Consider the following 21,599-nt stretch of genomic DNA (forward strand, 5'->3'; position numbering starts at 1 on the left):
TTTCTTAAAAAAAATCCCGTCACCTTTCCCCCAGTCTGAGACCCTACTGCCTCCATCCTTTCTCTACCCAGGAAGCCTGGCATCTGCTTTTTTGGGGGTTGTTTGTTGGTTTGTTTTTGGCCACACCATGTGGCCTGCAAGATCATAGTTTCCCTACCAAGCATAGAACCTGGGTCCTAGCAGTGAACGCACCAAGTTCTAACCACCAAACCGCCAGGGAAGTCTCTTATCTGGTCATTTAGGAAACACTTCCTACTGACCACCATAGCCCTGTGCAGGATCAGAGGGCTCTGGGGGAGCCTGTGGAGGGTCTTCTTTGAGGTGTGGGAAAGGTATCCTGCTCCGTTGTATTATGGACCTTTTTTGTAAAAGATACTTAAAAGTTTTCCTAGGTAGGCAGAAGGGTGCAGCAGGTGGAAAGACTGGTTCATGCAAAGGACCAGAGGTGGGAAAGTGTAGGGAGAAGAGAGCGTTCTTCAGTTTGTGCTCCTGGGGCCAGGTCCTCCTGGGCCTACACTGCTCATCTGGGGAGCCATCGGGAGCCATGGGTGGCGTCTAAGCAGAAGAGGAGAGAGGTGCTGACCCAGGCACCAGAAAGAGGCTCTGCTGGCTAAGGGGCCAGAGCAGGGAGCAGGGAGAAGCAGCTCAGGACTCAGCCTGGACAGGCGGCCACTGGGGACAGCCGGCGGAGAAATGCCGGAGCTGGGGGAGGAGTGGCAGGACCCCATGTCTGGATGGGCATGGACCCGACTTCAGAACTCTGTGATAGTCAGAGCTGCCTACAGAGATGGGGGCTTAGTCAGGGTGAGACAGCCCAGTCCCTGGGCGTGCTGGGAGGCTAGGGGGCATCAAGACCATGCTTCATAGGGTTTCTGTGGAGCACGAGGTGGCTGAGCAGAGGTTGTGGTGTTGAGGAGTGGAGATCTGGGCTGCTGTTTCTGTCTCCTGCCTGTGGGTTTCAACTAGGAACTCAGGGCAAGTCAGAACCATCCCTGGGACAGCCTGGATGGGGCCAGGTATTGGGAGGAGAAGCCTGACCCAGACCCCGAGGTGGGAAGACAGGTAAGAACAAGAGTGAGTGCAGGCCTGGGAGCCCAGCCTGGGTGAGTGGGGGCACGGGTGGGGGGCCAGCAAGGCTTGGCAGGGGCTTCTAGTAACAGCTGTCAGGGAGTGGGCAGGCGATGACCAGGTCAGGTTGTGTTCAGATCCTGCTAATCCTGAAGAGCCTCAGAGCAGGGCTGGAAGGACCTTATGATGTCCCTGGGGTGGCTGCCTCGCCCCCTAGTATGGCCCTTGGTGAGACAGTCAGCATCTCTGCTGTATCTGTGTGTATATTTATTCTTACCAGGTTGTTTGAGATCATTCACACACCACACAATGCACCTGTTTAAAGTGGCTCAGTGGTTTTCAGTACATGCATAGAGTCCAGTGGTTTTTAGTACATGCACAGTACAGCCATCGCTTCTAATTGCAGAACATTCCATCAACCCCCCCAAAACCCCATTCCCACCAGGACTCACTCCCCACCCCATCCCCCAAACCTGCTGCTGCTGCTAAGTCGCTTCAGTCGTGTCCGACTCTGTGCGACCCCATAGATGGCAGCCCACCAGGCTCCCCCGTCCCTGGGATTCTCCAGGCAAGAACACTGGAGTGGGTTGCCATTTCCTTCTCCAACACATGAAAGTGAAAAGTGAAAGTGATGTCGTTCAGTCGTGTCCGACTCTTAGCTACCCCATGGACTACAGCCTACCAGGCTCCTCCATCCATGGGATTTTCCAGGCAAGAGTACTGGAGTGGGTTGCCATTGCCTTCTCCGCCCCCAAACCTGGACAACCACTAATCCCCTGTCTGTGGATTGGCCTGTTCTGGATGTTTCCCATTAGTGGAATCACACCCTATGTGTCCTGTGTCTGCTTCTCTCACTGAGCAACGTGTTCTCAGGGTCCGTCCACCTGGCAGTGAGCATCAGGGCTCCACCCCTTTTCAAGGCTGAGTGACCCGCCTGTGTATGGAAGGACCACCTTGTATTTATCCATCATCTGCTGGTGGGCACTTAGGTTGTTCCTGTATTAATTTGTAAGTCACTTCTCAGGCAGCTGGGGCTTGTTCTTTGTCCTCTCTTGAATGTGGGGAGCCCAGGTACTATTTTAGATGAATTTAAGATGTGACAGTGAATTTCTTTAAAAAAATAAAAATAAAAAGTGATCACAGGACAGATGGTCCAGGGTGGGGTCGGGGGCATGGCAGGAGTGCGACAAAGGTGGGGAGCCCTTAGGTGGGGCCCTCTTTTGGAAATGGAAGGACCCTAGCACACATGTTCACCCAGTGGACATTTATTGAGTGCCTGCTGTATACTGGGGACATGGCAGGGACAAAAAGAGACAGTTATTGTCCTTGTGGAGAAATCAATAAAATAAGTAAAATCATTAGGTTTTCTGGATGATAAGGGCTAGGGGGTGGGGGTTGGAGGTGCTGGGGTTAATTAGGGTCAGAGAAGGCCAGAGTAAGGATGTGACATCTAAAGACAGGCCCCAGGAGTCGTGAGCCCCTTGGAGACCTGGCAGGGGTGGCCCAGGTCTGGACACAGTCCATGCAAAGGCCCTGAGGTGGGATCGCACCTGGAATGTTTGAGGCGCTGGAAGTGGAGGGGTGGGGAGGGATGCAGGTCTGCGAGGCTGGTCCCTGCAGAGGCATTTGCTGGAAGCCAGAGGAGGCGTGGCGCTGAGGGTGGGCGGGCTTTCATGCCCTGCTGCCCTGTTCTGTTGTGAGGGCCCTGGCCAGGGTCCAGCTCCCCTGCCCCCTATCCTAGGTTAATAGGCAACAGTTTTTCTTTCCTGGGTCTGTGGCCTGCTGCAACTGCCGTCTCCACCTTGGTGGTGATGTCTCTCTGCCTGGAAACTTTTGGAAAGCCCATGCCTCAAGGCCTGTCCACCTCACCAGTGACATCAGTGGTTCTAGGGGCTCACCTGTGCTGAGGGCTGAGGGGCTTCGAGAAGAATTCCTTCCTGATGAGGGGAAGAGACCCAGGAAGGCTCCCTGAAAGAGGCAGCTATGTCTGAGTTGAGATTGGAGGTGAAGGAGAGAAAGGGGAAAAGTGAGGGGCAAACACAGGGGCTTGAGTGGCTGCTGAGAGGCTGAGGTTCATTCAGGGTGATGGAACTGTGGGCGGATCTGTAGAGAGGAAAGGGGTTGGTGCTTAGGAGGGGCCAGGGATGGGGCTGGGAACCAGACTCCCCAACTCCATCCTCCACTCAATGTGGGGAGAGGCCATCAGGCTCCCCTCACCTCCCCACCCCTGGCCCCGCGTGACTCTGCCTCCCCCCATCACCACCCGTGGCCAAGGTCGTTGTCAGCTGTTTTCTTTCAGTTAGCACAGGAATGTTCCAGCGCTGGGCTCCACGCCTGCCTGGACAGGGACCCCTTCATTCTGGCTGTAGCTGCCGGGCGTGGGCTCTGGAAGGACAAGTGTGACCCCCACCCCCCACACCCACCTCCCACACTGGACCCTCCTGCCCCCTAGGTGACCTTGGGCCGGTTGCGTAACTTCTCTGGACCTTTGAAAAATAAGCGCCTGCAAAGCTGAGGCCTCTGCCGGGCTTGCTGGGTTCGGGTCTCATTAGCTCATCTCCTGGACCACGATTATCTCACGCGCTCGCAGCCTACGCCCTCCCCGAGTCCTGAGCCGCCCACAAGGCCGCTGGAGCCCAGAATCTGCTCCAAGCTCCGTAAATATAATCGCGCGGGGACCAGACGCCTGCGCGCGTTGACGGTGGGCGTCCTGGCCTAGGGCTTGTCCCTCCTCAGCAGCTGCAAGCTGTCGCCCGTAGCCCAGCGCAGCCAGTGGAGGCTCAGAGACACAAGTGACTTGCCCCGGGTCAACACAGCCAGAGGGGGGCAGCTGCCCTAAAGCCTCAGCCCAAACTCAGCTTCTCCGCCCAGTGTGTAAATCACACATTTTGTGATCTGGCCTCTGCTTTACTCACTGAGCCCGAATGAGCTTCTCAGGTGTCCCACTGACCACCCCCACCGCAGCCAGGCCAGGGAGACCCTGCGCTCCCTGCGCCCCGGAGCCTGCCCGCCTGTCTGGGTGCAGATCTCACTTCACCATTTAGATACTTCATTGATAAAACGGCCATAATTATCCCACATCTCTCACAAGATCTTCGGGAGATCGGACTCTTGGCTCCCACCAGACTCAGTTTCCTCTCCGTAAAGTGCGGCTGAGTCCCGCCTGCGGAACATGGTTCCTATTCTATTCCTGATTTGTTAGGGAGTTCCAGCCTCTTGTTTTGTTTTGTTTTTCGGATTTATGATGCCGAGCCTTATCTTGGCTTGACCTTGGCTGCCTCACGCCAAGGGCGGGTTCAGACCCTTCCCGGATAGAAGCCCTTCCCTGGGTGGACGCCCCTATCACCAGACCCCGGAAGCCCTCCTCCTGCCCGCGGGGGTGGGACAGACCTAGTTACCCATTCGGGTCCCACCCGGTGCAGGCAACCCCTGAAGCCCTGGGCAGGCAGCCCCTCAGCCCCTTAGGGCTGGGCTGGGGGTGGGAGATGCTCGGCGCCGGCCCCACCCCTGAGCGCCAGCGGGCCTCTGCGTTGCCATGGGGATGGCGCGGTTGCCAGGGCGACCGCCTCCCGAGGGCCCAGCCATCCATCACCCACAGTGGCTGAGCCCAGGGGCTGGGTAGGGTGGGGCGGCCCAGGCGACCCCAGGCCTGGGGAGGGACACCTGAGCGGGGGCACATAGACTGTGCTCCTGGGGCTGAGACAGGAGATGGGTGGGGAGAGATGGAAATTCTCTGCCTGGGCCGGAGCCTCTCCTCACTGTGCTCGTCTAAACTTCCCCTGTCCTGGCTTGGCCCTGCAGGGACTGGCTGCCCCAGTAAGGACACTGCCGGCCTTGTCTCCAGCTTGGCGAGCTGGCCTCACAGCCATCTCTGTGTCCCTGTATCCAGCCTCAATGGCCACCTACCCGCCCCCCCAGGGTGGGGACCCAGTATTAGGCAGATTGGTCCCCCTGCCCTCTGTGGCCCTGTTTGCACTGGGGTCTCAGCTGCTATGCCTCCCTCTTGCAACTCTGCCTCCTGCCTGGGTGGCCTCCTGGAGGCTGAACTAGAGCTGTGCAGAAAAGGGAAGGCCTGTGGTACAGCCTGGGGCTGAGCAGCTGTGGTTCGAATCCCAGCTCTGCCACTTTGTAGCTATGTGACTTTGGACAAGTGACTCACCCTCTCTGGGCCTCAGTTTCCAGCTATAGGAAGAGCATAGCAGGCAGAGGGAACATCAAGTGTAAAGGCCCTGAGCTAAGAATGAACTTGGTTCAGTGCAGGCGCCACAGGAGGTCCTGGTGGCTGGAACAGAGTGAGCACAAGCGGGAGGGAGAGCAGAGGTCAGGCACCAGGGCAGGGGAGAGGGTGGGGGCTGGGCTATGCCAGGGGGTGGGTTTTCAAGGGGTGATGGGAGCCAGGGGACTTGAGAGCAGGAGAATGATGGGTTTGGATTCTCATTTTGAGAAGCAGCTTCTAGTTGTGGGCTGTCAGGGTTCAGGGAGGTGGCAGGTGATGGTAGGGGCTTGGGCTGGGCTGGAGAGTGTGGGGTTTGCAAGAACTGAGGGGATGGGCCCATGTTGGGGAGCATGGCATGTCACCCTGTCTATATCACACGAGGTGATGGGGCAGACCCAGAAATCCTACTGGTCTGGCGCTTCAGGAAGGGCATCTAAGCCGGTCAGCTGGACCAAACCTTTCTTGAACTCCGCCCAGCTGAATGCAGCCTCCCTGAGGAAGGAGAAGGGGAAGCTGCAGGGGTGCGGCTGGTGTGCTGGGCCCCTGGGAGGCACAGGGGGGCAGGTGCTGCCTCACAGGAAGGGAGAAGCTGGGTGGAGTCACCTGGCCGGGGCATGGGAGCCAGATGACTTCACAGGTCTCAGCATGGCCAGGAAACTAGACCCAAGTAAGGCGGGTGACCGGGTCACTGCTGCCCCGGGATAGGTGTCCGCCGAGCAGCTACAGGGGGTGTGGGTGTGTGTGTGTGTGTTTGTGTGCACGCGCACAGGGGCTTGGGCTGGGGTGGACCTTGCACAGTGTTCCCCTTCTAAACCACGGTTTGGGGGGTGACATAGCAGGAGGGCCCAGAGCTGTGTGCAAATGGGGAAATGAAGGCCAGATGGGCAGAGAGTGTGGAGGCCTCAGGGTGGCTCTGGGCCCTGAGTCAAGGCTGAGGGTGGGCGGGGTCCAAAGCACCGTCTGTAATTTTAGTGCCTGTGAAGATAAGGGGGTCGGGGCAGATGGGGGGGCAGGGGGAGGTGGGGAGTGGAACAGGTCGGAGTGGTCTGGCTCCCACTGCCAGGCCCTCCCATATGAAATGAGGCCTCCCGTCAGTCAGTCCCTCCCAGAATGGCCCTGTGGTTTATCAGAGGTTTGAGGCAGATGGTCTGGAAGCCCCCACTCAGGCTGAGGACCCTCCACCCCCTGGAAGCTCAAGGTTACCCTGAGGAGGAGGAGATGTTCAGGGCATCATTCGTCTGACCATTTCACTCTGCACCTATTGCGTGCAGCTTCCAGAGACGGGAGACCTGGAAGGGAGGGGGCGGGTTCTGAAAGCTCCTCCCCCCTCCACCCCAGGTAGGGAGGGGGATGCAGGGGATCAAGGGGAGGGGCAAGGATGACCTATCTTCCAGGTCCTGTGCCCTCTCTGAAGTCCCCAGATCCTCAACAGCATGATGTCCTGTCCCTTTAAGAGCATCTGGCAACACTGGCATTTATCTAACTCCTACTGCATACCAGCTTAAGGCTAATACTGCACTGGGTGGGCTCTCAGAAAACATGGATGGGGGACTTCCCTGGCAGCTCAGTGGTTAGGACTCTGCTGTCACTGCTGGGGCCGGCTTCAATCCTTGGCTGGGGAACTAAGATCCTGCAAACCTCATGGTGCAGCAAAAATAAAAAATGAAAGAAACAAGCAAAACATGGGTGAGATGAGGAAAGAATCTGGGGTTGGATTTAAGCTTTGCTACTTTTTTGCTGTGTATTCTTGGGAGGCTCACAGCTCTCTCTGAGCTGTTGGGGTCCTGGAAGACTCCGGAGGCAGCCAGTGAGGGAGACATCAGAAGTACCAGAACAGCATCAAGGACTTGGCAGCCAAGGGGTAGGGGGTGGAGCTGGAGGGTCCCTCTTCCTCCAAGTGTTTCTCCCAGAGCTGGAGAAGGATGAGGAAGGGGCTGTCTTGGTCAGTCTCTCAGTCTGGAAGAGACCCTCTAGTCCAGGCTTCTATTCCCAGGGAACTCCTATGCATCCTTCAGAGCCCAGCTTCAATGCTCTCCCCTTCCCAAGCCCTCCCTAGGTGTCTGGACCAGGCCTCACCAGTCCTGTCCCTTGTCCCTGCCCTGAGGAGTGGCAGGAGGGTTTGTGGGAGAATTAATGCAGGGATAATCTTGCATGGGGACAAGGAGGGTGTGGAACGATCTCATCTCAGGCTCATCCAGCAGGAAGACATAGGGTGGGAATTTGAACTGGATCTGCTGAAAGCAGTGTTGGGTGTCAACCCCCGACTTGATCTTTTCTTTCCTCCCAGGGTCCTGGTGGCAGAGACCCCATCCCAGCAGGAGCGGCTGCAGGCCATTGCAGTGAGTTGTTCCGGGTCCCAAGGATGGGGTGGGCATGGGGAGGAGACTGGGGGGGACGCAGGGTCTCCAGTGCTCCCCACACCCAGCTTGGGGCTCAGGGACTCAGATCGCAGGTGCAGTGTGGGACACTTCAGTGCCTGCTAGCATCTCCCCACAAAATTAAAACGTTGAGCGCCCCTTAGTCTTCAGCATGTGGACTCTGGCTGAGAAGCTTCTCAGAGCCCCTGGGCAGCCCCCCTGCAGTGGAGGGGGTGGCGGGCAAGGAACTTGCCCTTGTGGCAAGGCTGGGGGAAGTTTGGGGGAAGCTGGTAGTCCTTCCTGGTGAAGGGACAAGGTGGGGGAGGGTGGGGGAACAAGCTGGATGCAGGTGGAGGTGCAGTGGGCCAAGTGGGTGCTGTTCACAGAACAAGTGGGACCTGCGTGGGTGAAGTCTGGGTAGCTGTGGGGTCTCCGCGGCCCCAGCCTGCCCTTACCATGTGCGGGGTCTGCAGGAGAAGCGGCGGAGGCAGGCAGAGATCGAGAACAGGCGCCGGCAGCTGGAGGATGACCGGAGGCAGCTGCAGCACCTGAAGGTCCGCGCGGAGCCTCCGCTGGGGGTGGGGGGGCGGAAGGGGGGCAGCATCCAGGGACCCCTGCCTCAGCCGGATCCGGGACTTAGGGGCGGGGAGCAGGAGGGCTGAGACGACCCCCACCTTGATTCCAGTGCCAACTCAGACCCTCACCTGACCCCGACCCCAGCCCTGACCCTGACTTTGACCTTGGTGCCCACTGCCCCAGTCCAAGGCGCTGCGGGAACGCTGGCTGCTGGAGGGGACACCGTCTTCGGCCTCAGAGGGGGATGAGGACATGAGGAGACAGATGCAGGAGGACGAGCAGAAGGCGCGGCACCTGGAGGAGTCCATCTCCAGGTGGGGGGCCATGAGCCTCAGAGCTGGGGAGTGACTGGGGGTGGGTGCTGACCCCTCCTCCTCCCAACCCCGCAGCCACTCAGGGGTGAGGGGTGAGCGGTCTGGGCCATAGAGGTCTCTGAAGACAGGTCTTTGAGGATGGAGATGCAGTCTCCCCCGGGGCTTCCTGGCGCCAGCCCAGCTGGTCTTCCCAGTGCTCCTGGAGCCACAGAGACAGGAGGCACTGCAGCTGGCCTGCAGGAAGCTGGGGGAGGGGCAGGCCGGGGAAAGTGACCAACCCCCTGGCCTGGGACAAAAGCACCGAAGAGTTTCCGAGCAGGCGGGCAGCCGGGCAGGAGGCCCGGGCTCAGTTCCCGGGGCAGCGGGGTCAGGCAGAGGGAAGTGACAGCCAAAATTCCAATGTCCACTGGCCAGGGGAGGCCTGAAAGGCATGTGCTGGCTGTGGCAACCTGGCCTGCCGCCCCATGGGGACCTCAGGATCCTGTCTGGGTGCATTTGGTTTGGAAGAAAGTGGGGGCAGCTTGTCTGGGGTCTCCTCCCCAGGCCTCAGTTCCTCAACCTGGGAGCATGTGCCCAGAGGAGGCAGGGCTGAGACGTGGCCTGGAGGGCCACTCAGGACTAAGCGGGTTGAGGGGCACTTGCAGGTGGGAAGGATGGTCAGTGGGAATTACCAGTCCCTGGGGGTTGGATGAGGTGGGCTTCTGCTCAATCCATCCTGCTGGGTGCAGCCCTGAGTAGGGGGTGGCAAGGAGGGCATCCCTTGAGCCCCACTGTGTGGTTGGCTTTTGGGGGGCCTTGGCTTTCTTCCCCTCAGGGCTACACGCTCCTCAGGTGGTTCCATCACCTGCATTTTGCCGGATCAGTGTCTTCACCTGGACACCTCCTCCGGGAAGCCCTCCAGGCTGACCCCAGCTGTGTCCAGTCTGCTGAGCTGGGCTCAGTTTGTTAGGGGGCTGCTGAGAAGGCAGTGGCACCCCACTCCAGTACTCTTGCCTGGAAAATCCCATGGACGGAGGAGCCTGGTAGGCTGCAGTCCATGGGGTTGCTGAGAGTTGGACATGATTCAGTGACTTCACTTTCACTTTTCACTTTCATGCATTGGAGAAGGAAATGGCAACCCACTCCAGTGTTCTTGCCTGGAGAATCCCAGGGACGGGGGAGCATGGTGGGCTGCCGTCTATGGGGTCGCACAGAGTCAGACACAACTGAAGCGACTTAGCAGCAGCAGCAGCAGACTACCCACCTCCCTAGTCTGTACTGAGTCTTCAAGGAAAACATCTCCTATCTCCCGGGTCCTGAGTGCCTGCACCCCAAAGGCGTAGGCAGTTGATGCCTGGGGCAGGATTGAATATGCCAGCTTTGTTTTTACTGCATTTATGAGCACCATTATCTCCTAAAACTTGGAAAGTGACATGGTTTTTCCAGTTTCCCTGGAGAGATAAAGTTTCTTGTAAACATAAATGTATTTGAGTGGAAAAAGAAGAGTATGTTGGAAGCGAACAGAGGAGTAAACAGTGACTCGGGCAGCACAAGGGTCCGGGACCGGCCGGCCTGGGTTTGGGTCTCGGCTCTGCAGCTTACTTACCTCCATTTCCCCGCCGGGAGCGCGAAGGAGACCACCTCGCAGGGTCGTTAGGAGACACGCGAGTCAAGAAAGCCCTCCTGGACGCGCCTGGCAGTGCCAGGCTCCAGAAGTGTCCGGCAGGGTGGTCACCTCGTGCACACTCCCCAGGCTGGAGCAGGAGATCGAGGAGCTGGAGAACACGGATGCGCTGCCCACTGCCGCCGCCAGGGGGAGCGTGGCTGCCCCGAGCCCCGCCCCCGGCCCCGCCCCGAGCCCCTCCCCAGAAGACCAGAGAGCCGAGGTGGTGCCGAACTCTCAGCAGGTAAGAGGTTCCGGGGCGCCACCCTGCTGGCCCAGGTCCCGAAGCACCCACCGCCTCCGGGGCTGTGGCTGTGGGCGCCCTACATCCCAAATGCGTGCACATCCACATCCCAGCCCGGCCACATCCCAGCTGCGTCGTCTGCACACCTTGCTTGGCCTCCCGGGGCCTCAGTTTCCCCACCAGACAGGGGCGTCACGGGTATTTAAAGAATCAGTGAAAAACGAGCGCTTCATGGGTAGAGGGTCTTCCCCGAAGACCACCGGCTTGTCATCCTTCCTAGGTTCACCAACACAATGGGCATCACCTGTCAATCTGCATGCAGCCCTTTCAGGTGGAGCTGCATCCGCATTTGATGAAAAAGACTTAGGCCCAAAGAGGTTGAGAGACTGGCTCAAGGCCACACAGTGGAGTAGTCTTTACTAGGCTTAGCTGTTAATTCTAGGCTGTGACGTGTATGCCAGGCTCAGGTGAAACCAGACCCTGAGCTCGTGGTTACCGCAGCATGTTAAGGCAAATTCGGAAGTCTCCCCACCACCCTTGTTGTCTTTAGGACTCAAGGGGCCTGTGGGGCAAGCCTTCTCTCCCCCAACCTATCCTTGTTTCCCCCACCCCGGTGAGCTGCAGCCCAGGGAACATCCCTGCTGTGTGCCCTGCTGCTCCTATGATAGTTTCAGTCTGGAGCCGACACACCCACCCTCACTGCCAAGGCTTGGTTGGGGCAGAACCAGAGGATGTAGTCCCAGACCTTGGCCTCCTTGAGCTGTTTTTAAGTGGGCAGATGTGCATGTATCAATCAGCTGCAAACACAGGAAGGTGTAAGGACCTATCCTGGGGAAGCTTAGGGCACTGTGGAGTCCCCAGTGAGGTGTTTGTTTCATGGGAGAGCTGGGCAGGCTGCCTAGAGGAGGTGGGTTTTAAAGACTGAATAAGAGTTCTCAAGGCACAGACTCAAGTTGAGAGGGGGCTTTCAGTGAGGTTGACTGAGCACAGACTGAGTGCTGGTATGGCCTCTCCCCTCACTATACCTGCCTCCTGGGCCATCTCCTGGCCGGGTAAATGACATGGTAACCTGAGGGACAACCCGGGATGGGGGCGCGGAGACACCTTTAGGTCGGGTGGTCATGGGGGCTGAGCAAGCAGCCAGCCAAGCGGAAATCCGGGAAGGGCCTTCCAAGTGGAGGGACGCGGCTCACGGAAGAGCCAGGAGGCCGGCCAGGGGTGGGAAGAGGCGGAAGAGGCCCCCGGGGTCATCAGGAAGGGTTGGACTTTGTTCTGGGAGCATTGCGAGCCCCTGGAAGCTGAGCAGGCAGGAGCGTTTCTGGCTGTCACAGGCTAGGGCGGGGTGGGGGATGGGTCCAGAAGGAGACGGCCCCTCCAATGGGGTCAGCGCTGAACCACGCCCCGCTCAGGCTTGGGCCTCGGCCGGTGGGACCTTGGGCGGCGGAAGGGGGCGCCAACACCCTGACCCCTCCCCTTTCTTTCTTGCAGACCCCGGTGGGCACGCCCAAAGGTACGTCTTAGGGAAGGGGTGGGCAGGGCCCCGGCGCCCTCTGGTGGCCAGACAGGAGATGGCAGACAGGGGAAGGGTGCCTTTAAGTCGTGTGCGACTCTTACGGCCTCATGGACTGGAGCCTGCCAGGCTCCTCTGACCATGGGATTTTCCAGGCAAGAATACCAAGGCATCTTCCCGAATCAGAGATCGAATCCACGTCTCCTGCATTGGCAGACGGGTTCTTTCCAGGGAAGCCCCTTTAAGGTGTTATTGTTGCTAAAAAGTGATAATAAAAAAGCTTAATGGCTCGCACTGTCATTGCACTCAGCAAACCCAGACTCTGAGCTGGGCCCAGGGCCCCTCAACATCATTTCATCGAATTTTCACAAGCTCCCTGGGTGGACTGATGCAGCACCTGCATTACAGATGAGGAAGCAGGCTTCACAGAGGCATATCTGCCTGAGGTCTTAGCACCATCGTGGGTTCATACTGTCCACCTGGAGTGCCTGGCCTTGGCGGGCCCAGCCCTGGTTCCATGCCCACTTGCTCTGGGCTCCAGGGCAAGTGGGGGCCTCAGTTTTCCCATCTGTGAAATGGGATCAGTGAGGATGAGAAATCAAGATCCTGGCTGTCCTGGAGATTGTGCACCACTTAAAAGGACAAAGAGGAGTTCCCCTAGTGGCCCAGTGGTTAGAACTTGGTGCTTCTGTTGCTGGAGCCTGGGTTCAGTCCGTGATGAGGGAACTAAGATCCTCCAAACCGTGTGGCATGGCCATTAAAAAAAAAAAAAAAAAAAGGATCCTCCACACACAGAGATGTGGAAGACTGACATCCAGGAAACAAAAAAGCCCAGAGTTTGAATTCTGGGAGAGATTTTAGCCCATGTACAAATTTATTATAGGTATGTGATGTACACATTTACAAATACTTCACGTGTACACATGACACTTCAATATGTACAGTTAGCTATAATGGTTTATTAGCTATATTAAAATTTCCTTAATACAAAGTTATATTTTAAAATATATATTCAGCATGTCTATTTCTGTGTGTAGAGCCTGGAAAGAGCGCCACCAGCCAGGACTGGAGGTATGGTCAGAAGTGTCTCTGGCCTGATTTTTCAGGAGTTAATTATTTATGAGGAGAGTCTGTCTCCTCATCTTACTGTGGAATTAATAATTTAAAAAAAATCCATGCAGGCTGCTCAGGGATTTTGTGAAAATCATTTGGACCAAGAGATGGGTCATGGACTATGGGACTGAAGCATGTTTTCTTTTTGCGGGGAGTGATTCCATGTGTGTCTGGGTGTTCAGGGCATGCACATGTGTGTGGATGGGTCCAGGTGCAGGCATGTGTTAGGGAGAGGGTCCAGGTATCTGTGTGAGTGTGTGGGAAGGTGGTCTAAGTGTCTGGAGGTGTCCATGTGTCTGGGTGAAGTCCCACATCTTGGGGGAGGGGGCTATGTGATCTCCCCTCTGAATCCATCTCTCTTCACTCTTCCCCCCCCCCCCACCACCATCGTGAGCAGAGAAGCAAATCTCCAACAGCCCTCTGAGGACAGTCGACGGCTCCACCATGATGAAGGCAGGTGGGTTGGCCCCAGGTTGGGGTCCACGTCCAGCTGCTGTCCTGAGCTGAGTGTTGGCCCTGTGGGGGCCGGGTTGGGGGGCCAGGCCTGGTACAGATACAACCATCAGCATCACCGGGTGGGGTCTGTGGTTTTAGTGGGGAGTGGCTGGACCAAGGCCGCAGATCTGAGCCTGGGTGGGCCCGGGTGCCCCCTCTGCTTTGGCACGCCCATCACAAGCTGGCCCAGCTTCCCCGAGAAGACGGGCCCCCTCGCATGGCGGCTCTAACCTGATGCCCCTTCCTGGCTTCTATCTCCCTAACATCGCCACTTGCTCTGGGTCCTGGCAGGGCTGGGCACAGGCTCACATGCTCGCTTCAAACTTTCCCTCCTTCACTGTCTTTGGGCTGCCTCAGGAGAGGAAGTGAGCACCCCATTCCTGGAGGTAACCAAGCAGGACAGAATTGGGATTAGTGCTCAATAAGGTTGGGTTCAAATCCCTGCTTGATCACTTGACAGCTGGAACCTGGTGGTGGTGGGGATTGTAGTGACCTTGTGCCCAGAGTCTGGCACAAATCTAATCCTGAAAGTGACTGAAGTCATGACAAATAGCAGAACCTTGTAACTGCTGATATCACAGTAAGTTTGGAGGCACAAAACCAGAGAGGGGAGTGAAGACCAGGATGTAATGACAGTCAGGAGAAGGAGAGGGTGGCAGGGGAAGCCTAGAGAAGGAGGGGGCACCCTCAGGGTCTCAGTGTCAGAGAAGTGGGCAGAAAATTACAAAGCTACATGCCCCCAGCTGGTGATCTTGAGCAATGCACAACCTGCCCAACTATGTCTGATGGTGGGGTGTTAGGCTGTGTAGGGACGTGGTGATACCTAGCATTCTTCATTCATTCATTCAGTCTCCAAGTGCTTGCTGAGCACCTGCTATGAGCCTGGCAAGAGGGTTGCAGCCCAGACAGCAGGTGCTCTGATGCGGGTCAAGGCGGAACGCAGGGAGCTGGAGTGGGGCACAATTTGAATCACAGGGCTCAGGGGAGGTCTAACTTAGGAGGTGACATCTGAGCAAGGATAAAGGAAGTGAGGTAGCCAGGCATGCAGACAGAGGGGCACTGCCAGTGCAAAGGTCAAGTCTGGACCACGTCTGGACTGTGGGCACCGGTGGATGGCAGGGACCGCGTGCTGGTCGGAGTGGAATGAGTGAGGGGGAGGGGCAGGAGGTGAGGGCGAGGAAGAGACAGGGGCGGCCCATGCCGGGTGTGGAGCTGCAGAGAGCTGGGAGTGGGTAAAGCAGGGGCGTGCCTGCTCGCAGCTCACAGGCGCCCACTGGCGGCCTTAGGGAGAACAGGTTGTGGGCGGGGCGGATTGCGGGGGTCCCGGAGGGTTGATGTTGGGGGTATAGTGGGTGGGGGGAAGGTGAGGAAACGGTGGAGGATAGGGGTATTGTGAGGGGGGGAATGATGAGTGGGATGGTGAGAGATGAAGGAAAGGATGAAGGGGGACATGGTGGGACAAGGTAGGGGATGCTGGGGGGGCTCAGGAGATGAGGGTCGGGCTGAGGGATGGTGTGGGGATGCGGTGAAGGGGGTTGAGGGATAGTGGGGGTGGGTGCAGCTTCTTCCAAGCAGGGGCTGTGGAGGACGAGCAGTGGGTGGATTCTGGGAGTCTTGAAAGCAGCTCCCTGGAATTTGCAGATGGAAAGGTTGGGGTGTGGGGGAGGTAGTGGGGTCGGTAAGAGACGGAGGAGGGAGAACAGAGGTGTCCGTGAGGGAAATGGGAAGACCCAGGAGGGGCAGGTCGGGGAGGGGTCTTAGGTGTGGTCATGGGGGGCCCTCCCTGACGGGAGGAGGGGTGGGGGCCTGGTGGCCTCACTGCCAGGAGGCGTCTCTGTGTGGTGTTTGTGGCGACCTGTCTGCAGAACAGGGGCAGATGCTGGCCGTTGGATGTAATCTTCAGGGGTTGTAGCTCCATACACTTCCGGGGGACCATCCCCTCTCCACGGTGAAGGGATGAGAATGTTGACACGTCAGTAGTGGCCTTACAAGAGCAGTGCAGACGACGAGTGTCCAGGATGCTGAGGGGTACAGGCTTGCTCACTTGCGTTTGAATCCTTTCTGGATTGGGCTAGGCACGCCCCCACCTCCCTGGAACTGATCGAGGCTTTGCAGTCAGGGCGGGGCGGCCGGAGTGGCCCAGGAATTCACACCCCACGCCCGTGGGCGCTAGGGAGCCAAGGAGGGATACTGAGCTGGGAGGAGGGCCGCGTCGAGGGCACACGAGGGCACCCGCTGCTTGGCTCTGCGCTGCCGACTCCCCTCCCTGGCTTGGCTGCAGCCCGGCGGGGGGCACGTGGGCAGGTGGGCGGCAGCTTGACCCGTGCCTCTCGTGCCAGCCATGTACTCGGTGGAGATCACGGTGGAGAAGGACAAGGTGACGGGGGAGACCCGGGTGCTGTCCAGCACCACCGTGCTCCCCCGGGAGCTCCTCCCTCAGGGCATCAAGGTCTACGAGGACGAGACCAAAGGTACGCGCCCCTCCCCTGCCCCGCCAGCGCCCCGTGGCCGGTCCTCCCTCCATCCCGGAACCTGTCCGGAGGCGTGGCCAGCGCCAGGATGGGCTGGGGAGCCGAACTCTGGGCGAGGTCCGCTCCATCTTGGGTGCCCCACGCCAGCAGGCTGAGCCCTCCAACCCCTGCCTCACAGATGTTGTTCAGTCGCTTAGTTGTGTCGGACTCTTTACGAACCCATGGACTGCAGCACGCCAGGCTTCCCTGTCCTTCACTATCTCCTGGAGTTTGCTCAAATTCTGCTCAGATATCCTCGCAGATAATTCATTTAAATAATTACTGTTGTGGTAAAGGCTACAGAGGGCCCCCCGTTAGAGATTCAGAGGGGGCCGAGGGAAGGGCCAGCAGAGTGGGGAGGGACAGAGAAGGGAAGCAGCTGCACAGGGGGCACCTAGTATGCACACAGCCGGTGCAAAGGCCCTGGGGTGGGATTTGGTTCACAGGCTGGGGGTTGTGGAGTAGCCTGTGGAGCTGATGCAGAGTGAGAGGGTGGGGGATGGGGAGCCTTGGCAGGGGCGGGGGTGGGGGGAGTGGGGGGGTGTTGGAAGGGCCATGGAGCTGAGACCTGGTTTGGTTTCTAGGGTTCTCTCTGGCAGCTGGAAATAGGAGGGGAGGGCAGCCTTGGGCGAAAGCTCCAAAGTCCCTCCCCCCACCCCCATATAATTCACAGAATGTAAAATTCACTTTCTTTTTTAAAAATCTAAGGAAAACTTTCCTTTAAGCTGTGAGATCCATCAGTATTTAGACAACCATCTCATAATGGTCTTGGCATTTAAACTTTTGTTCATTTTTGGCATGTCCTGCTTAGGGAGAGGAAGTTTGGGGCAACATTTGCTGTGATACCAGAAAAAGAAGAAAACATACTTTCCTAAAGACAGCATTTCAAGAAACCTTTAAGAGACTTCCCTGGTGGCTCAGTGGTTAGGACTGTGTGCTTTTACTGTGGAGGGCCTGCATTCAATCCCTAGTTGGGGAACTAAGATCCCCAGGTACTGAGGGTGGGGTGAGTCAGGTCAGATATCCCCAGGTACCCAGGTGCTCCACACAAGCCATGGGCAGCAAAAGAAAAAAAAATTAACGGTACATTTGGAGTCAAGGTAAGCATTTGCTTTCTTCAGGACCTGAGGTTCCCAGAGCTGATTGCTTGAGTTAGGTATAAAATTAGCACAGCTCAGCCCCAGGCTCCATTAGCGAGTCTGGTAAATGCTGCCCTCAGGAGAAGATGGAATTTGGAGACAGAGATGCAGGACACACGTACAATTCCATGCACAACCCAGTGAAAACTCTCCATGTTGTATGCCCTCAGTACCTGGTTCTAGAACATTCTTTTCCTCAAATAGAAACCCCATCCCTCCCCATCCCCACCATGGCAACCATGAACCCACTCTCTCAGTGGACTGGCCTGTTCTGGACATTTCCCATCAATGGAATGATATACTATGTGACCTTTTGTGTCTGGCTTCTCTCACTGAGCATCATGTTTTCAAGGTTCATCCATGTTTATATTTTATGGCTGAGTGATAGTTCAGTGTGTGGATGGACCACATTTTGTTTATCTAGGCATCAGTTCATGGACGTTTAGGATGTTTCCACCCTTTGGTTTTATGCTATACAAGGTTTTGTGTGGGCGTATGTTTTCATTTCTCTTGGGTAATACCTAGGCGTGGAATTGCTGGATCATGTGGGAATTCTGTTTAACTCTTTGAAGAACTGCTGGGGTGTTTTCCACAGTGGCATTACCATTTTATTTTTCCACCAGCAGTGCATTAGGGTTCCAGTTTTTCCACATCCTCAACAACCCTTATTATCAACCATTTTAAATTATAATTGCCATCCTAAGTGGGTGTGAAGTGGTATCTCACTGTGGTTTTGATTCCCAGAGCCTCGTGTTCTTAGAGGTTCAGGCCTCTGGGACATCCAGGATGTTATTAAAGGAGTCCTGTCACAACCCAGCTCTGCTGTACTTGGGGATCTTTGACCCAAGTGGAATCCTGGCTCCAGTTCTCACCAGCTATGTGGTTCTGGGCATGTCCCAGCTGCTCTATTTCCTGGACACAGGATGGCCACACAAGGCCAAGGGGCAGAGATGTCTGTGCTCATGGAAGGTCCTTACCTTGGTCACTGAGCCCAGCCTGGCCCAGCCCCTGGGGACTCAAGACCCACCAGACTGGACTCTGGTTGCTTAGCAATGGGAAGGTGATCTGTTTCCATGGCAGCCAAGGGCTCGGGTTCCTACCTTGGAGCAGTGGCCAGTGGGAAATACCTAGCTTGGTTCTGCTCGGCCTGGACATCCTCCACCTTCTGGGCCTCCAGCCCAGAGTCACTGCAAAGCCTTGAATCATGGATGCCCCTCCCCAGGAGTTAGGAAACCGAGAGTGGAAAGCACTTTCCTTTTGGCCGGAACCCAGATACTGCCAACCCTGACCCTTGGCCCCAGAGGAGGAGAGTTTCTAGGGCACTCAGTGTGTCCCTCCCTCCACCCTAAGCAGCTGGGTAGCTGTGTTTCTAGAAGGACTGTGATCCAGGGCTGGCGTCAGACCACAGTGGGGACTCCTCCCAGGTGCTGACATCCGGTCTTAGAGACTGTAACACAGGTTAGAAAATGACACATCAGAAAGACATGAATGATGAAAGCTGGAGAGATCTGGAAAATATGCTTAACAAGCTTGATTGTCCTTATAAAACTCTGCCCAATGGAGGATGCACAGTCTTGTCAAACACAGGTCGAGCATTTTAGAAAGTGACTATGTCTTGTCACCATGTTATATCTTACATGCTGTGTTCCTGGACCACAGTTCCCCTCTTTCCCAGGTTTAAACACTCTTCTAAATAAATCTTGGCTTAAAGAGACAGTCAATCAAAATGGAAATGATAAGACATTTACACTTCAAACAGAATGACCTAACGTAATCCATGAGCTGCAGCCAAAACGTAACTCAGAGGAAAATGTATAGCCTTCGAGGGCATTGATGAGAAAACAAGAAAGATGGGTGAATGGACTAAATTTTTGTTTAAGATCATTCACATGAAATCAGACTCCCTGCAAATCCTCATGAAGGGAAATACACCTAGACTGGGGAGAAAGATCAGCGTCAGCCCCAGCCAGCTGTGTGACCTTGGACCAGTTACTTGTTACTTACCTTCTTTGAACTCCATTTTCACCATTTTTGCAATGGAAAAAATAATAGACCTACTTTGAAAAGTGATGGCCTGGGAGCAAGTTGGCTGGGGAATATGGAAGTACTTCACGCTGCGGGGCAATAAAATCCGAGTTCATTTATTCTTTCTTGTTTTCTAACACATGCTCTTGTGTCTACACATTTTCCTCTGTGTGCCAACTTGGCCGTGCGCACTGATCCCAATCGGGGCTTTGCTTGTCAGTCAGTTCTAAAGGTGTAATTTAGTTTATGATTCCCCTTTAGCCTAGAGGTGGCTCTCAGCCTTGCCAGGCCCTCCCTCCAGTCTGGGAACCAGCTCACACTCTCTCTCTCCCCCCATACCAGTGGTCCACGCCATGGACGGCACGGCAGAGAATGGGATTCACCCGCTGAGTTCCTCAGAGGTGGACGAACTCATCCACAAGGCGGACGAGGTCACGCTGAACAAGGCGGGGTCAGTGGTTGGGGCAGTAGAAACCCGGGGGCCATCAGAAGAGGCTGTCCGGACCACGCCCTCCAGGCGGGAGATCACTGGCGTTCAGGCCCAGCCTGGGGAGGCCACCTCGGGCCCGCCTGGCATCCAGCCTGGCCAGGAGCCCCCAGTCACCATGATCTTCATGGGCTACCAGAATGTGGAGGATGAGGCCGAGACCCAGAAGGTTCTGGGTTTGCAGGACACCATCACAGCAGAGCTGGTGGTCATTGAGGATGCAGCCGAGCCCAAGGAGCCTGCCCCGCCCAATGGCAGTGCGGCTGAGCCCCCCGCCACTGAGGGCTCCAGGGAAGAGAACCAGGTGGGGCCTGAGGCCCCCGCCACCGAGCCCCAGGACCTTGACATGAAGAAGCAGCGCTGTAAATGCTGCTCCATCATGTGACCTGCCCGGCTCCCCCAGACCCTGGCCCTGCCCTCTGTACCAGACACCCACAGCCCGGCCCTCCCGGCGCCTGCCCACCCTCCACCCACAGTCACAGGCCCAGGACCTGCCGTGTTGTCACGTGTTCCTTCCGAGTTTTCTTTCACTGGAAAGAGAGGGACAGGGGTCCCCCATCCCGTCACCACCCCCCACACACCCTAAACCACTGAGCCGTGCACCCACGCCTGGTAGGAGAGACACGGACACACCCGCTTCTCCCCAAACGAGGGCCTCCCATGTCACGGCAGCTCCTGGCCGGTGTGACCCAGGGCCTCAACGTGGCCCCATGCCAGCCCACCTCCCTCTGGGCCTCCTGCCTGTGCCTTCCTGCCCCCTCCAATGACGTCCCTGAGGGGACAACCCCCCAGGAGAGGGACCCCGGGAGCCAGGGGTCCTGGGAGCCTGCACTGTCCCCGCTCAGCCTCTGTGGCAGGGTTCCCAGGCCAAGGCGCCTGGTCAGGATCTCGGGCAACTGAGGTGAGGCTGTGCCTCTCCAGGGAGCCCCGGCTCAAGGTCTTGGGATGAACATGAGACCCTCTGGACACCCCCAGCCAATGCGCCCCTCCCCTCAGTGCTCTCTTTGGGCACAGCCAGTGGGCGATGAAACATGGGAAGGGGGCACCCTGGGGCCACGCCCCCCACTTAGGCAGGGTGTGACCCCTGTGCTGTCTTCTGGCCGGGCTGGGCCAGGGGTCTTCGAGATGCATCCTGCACAAGGCAGGGCCATGCAAGCCCCATCCTGAGCTCCCACTCCCACTGGGCCCCCCTATCCTCCTGGTGCTAATTTGGGGACCCTAGGGGACTGCCCCTGGCCCCTTTTCCAGCCTGCTTGGACCAGGGTCCTGGGTATCCCCTACCATACCACAGAGATTGGGCCCACCGCCAGCTCTGCTGGGCTTGGCGCATTCCGGGCAGTGGAGGAGGGCACCCTGCTCGCCTGGGACAGGGAGCTTCCCCTGGATTGCAGCTGGAGACCTCCATTTGCTGCCCAGCCTGATGTGCACCTGCCTCCCCCACACTGAAAGGGGTGAGAGGCGGGGGGCTCCCCTCCTGGGGGTAGCTGACACCAAGATGTACAGACACATCTCCTTGGTTGCAGCCACACTTGTCCCCAGAGGCACATTTGTGCACATGCTCACAGGCCCTCTCATGTGTGGGCTGCGGATGACCAGGCCCCATCTTGGCCCCTCCCCTAGGGGCCTGCAGTCTGGTGCCCACGGCCCAGGCTCCTCCCCACCTCAGAAGGGTGGGTGCAGGGCCCGCTCTGGATGGCAGCCTGGGTCCCCGTCTCAGCTCCGCCCCTGGGTGGCTGGGATGAGAGGTCCTCTCTGAGGTGACCTGAGTAGTGGCCGTGGGACCCCCCTTTCTCCTCGAGTTCACCCGAGTCCTCGAGCCGTGAGCCTCCGCTAAAGTGCCCTTGCTGCCCCCCTCTGCTTTCAATGTGTGATGAGGCCCCATGTTCTTGACTTTCCCAGAGAA

General features: G+C 57.3%; 1 protein-coding gene across 1 annotated transcript; it reads left to right on the forward strand.

Moving 5' to 3' along the window:
• The first annotated feature begins 5,668 nt into the window (after nt 1-5,668).
• On the forward strand, nt 5,669-21,599 carry PALM (paralemmin). The gene is made up of 9 exons (XM_068981071.1): nt 5,669-5,805; nt 7,572-7,623; nt 8,115-8,195; nt 8,401-8,531; nt 10,264-10,417; nt 11,906-11,927; nt 13,438-13,497; nt 15,875-16,006; nt 19,552-21,599. Exons 1-9 carry the CDS (start codon nt 5,669-5,671, stop codon nt 20,079-20,081), a joined length of 1,299 nt encoding a protein of 432 aa, XP_068837172.1. The 3' UTR covers nt 20,082-21,599.

The sequence above is a fragment of the Capricornis sumatraensis genome, chromosome 9 (genome assembly GCF_032405125.1).
Source record: "Capricornis sumatraensis isolate serow.1 chromosome 9, serow.2, whole genome shotgun sequence".
Classification (NCBI taxonomy): domain Eukaryota; kingdom Metazoa; phylum Chordata; class Mammalia; order Artiodactyla; family Bovidae; genus Capricornis; species Capricornis sumatraensis.

Bases quoted from the DNA above. Each gene is read 5' to 3' on its own strand.
- PALM (XM_068981071.1), top strand. From the start codon at position 5,669: ATGGGGCAGACCCAGAAATCCTACTGGTCTGGCGCTTCAGGAAGGGCA. The intron at 8,196-8,400 runs GTCCGCGCGGAG...CCACTGCCCCAG, and splicing joins GGCAGCTGCAGCACCTGAAG to TCCAAGGCGCTGCGGGAACG. The intron at 13,498-15,874 runs GTGGGTTGGCCC...CTCTCGTGCCAG, and splicing joins CTCCACCATGATGAAGGCAG to CCATGTACTCGGTGGAGATC.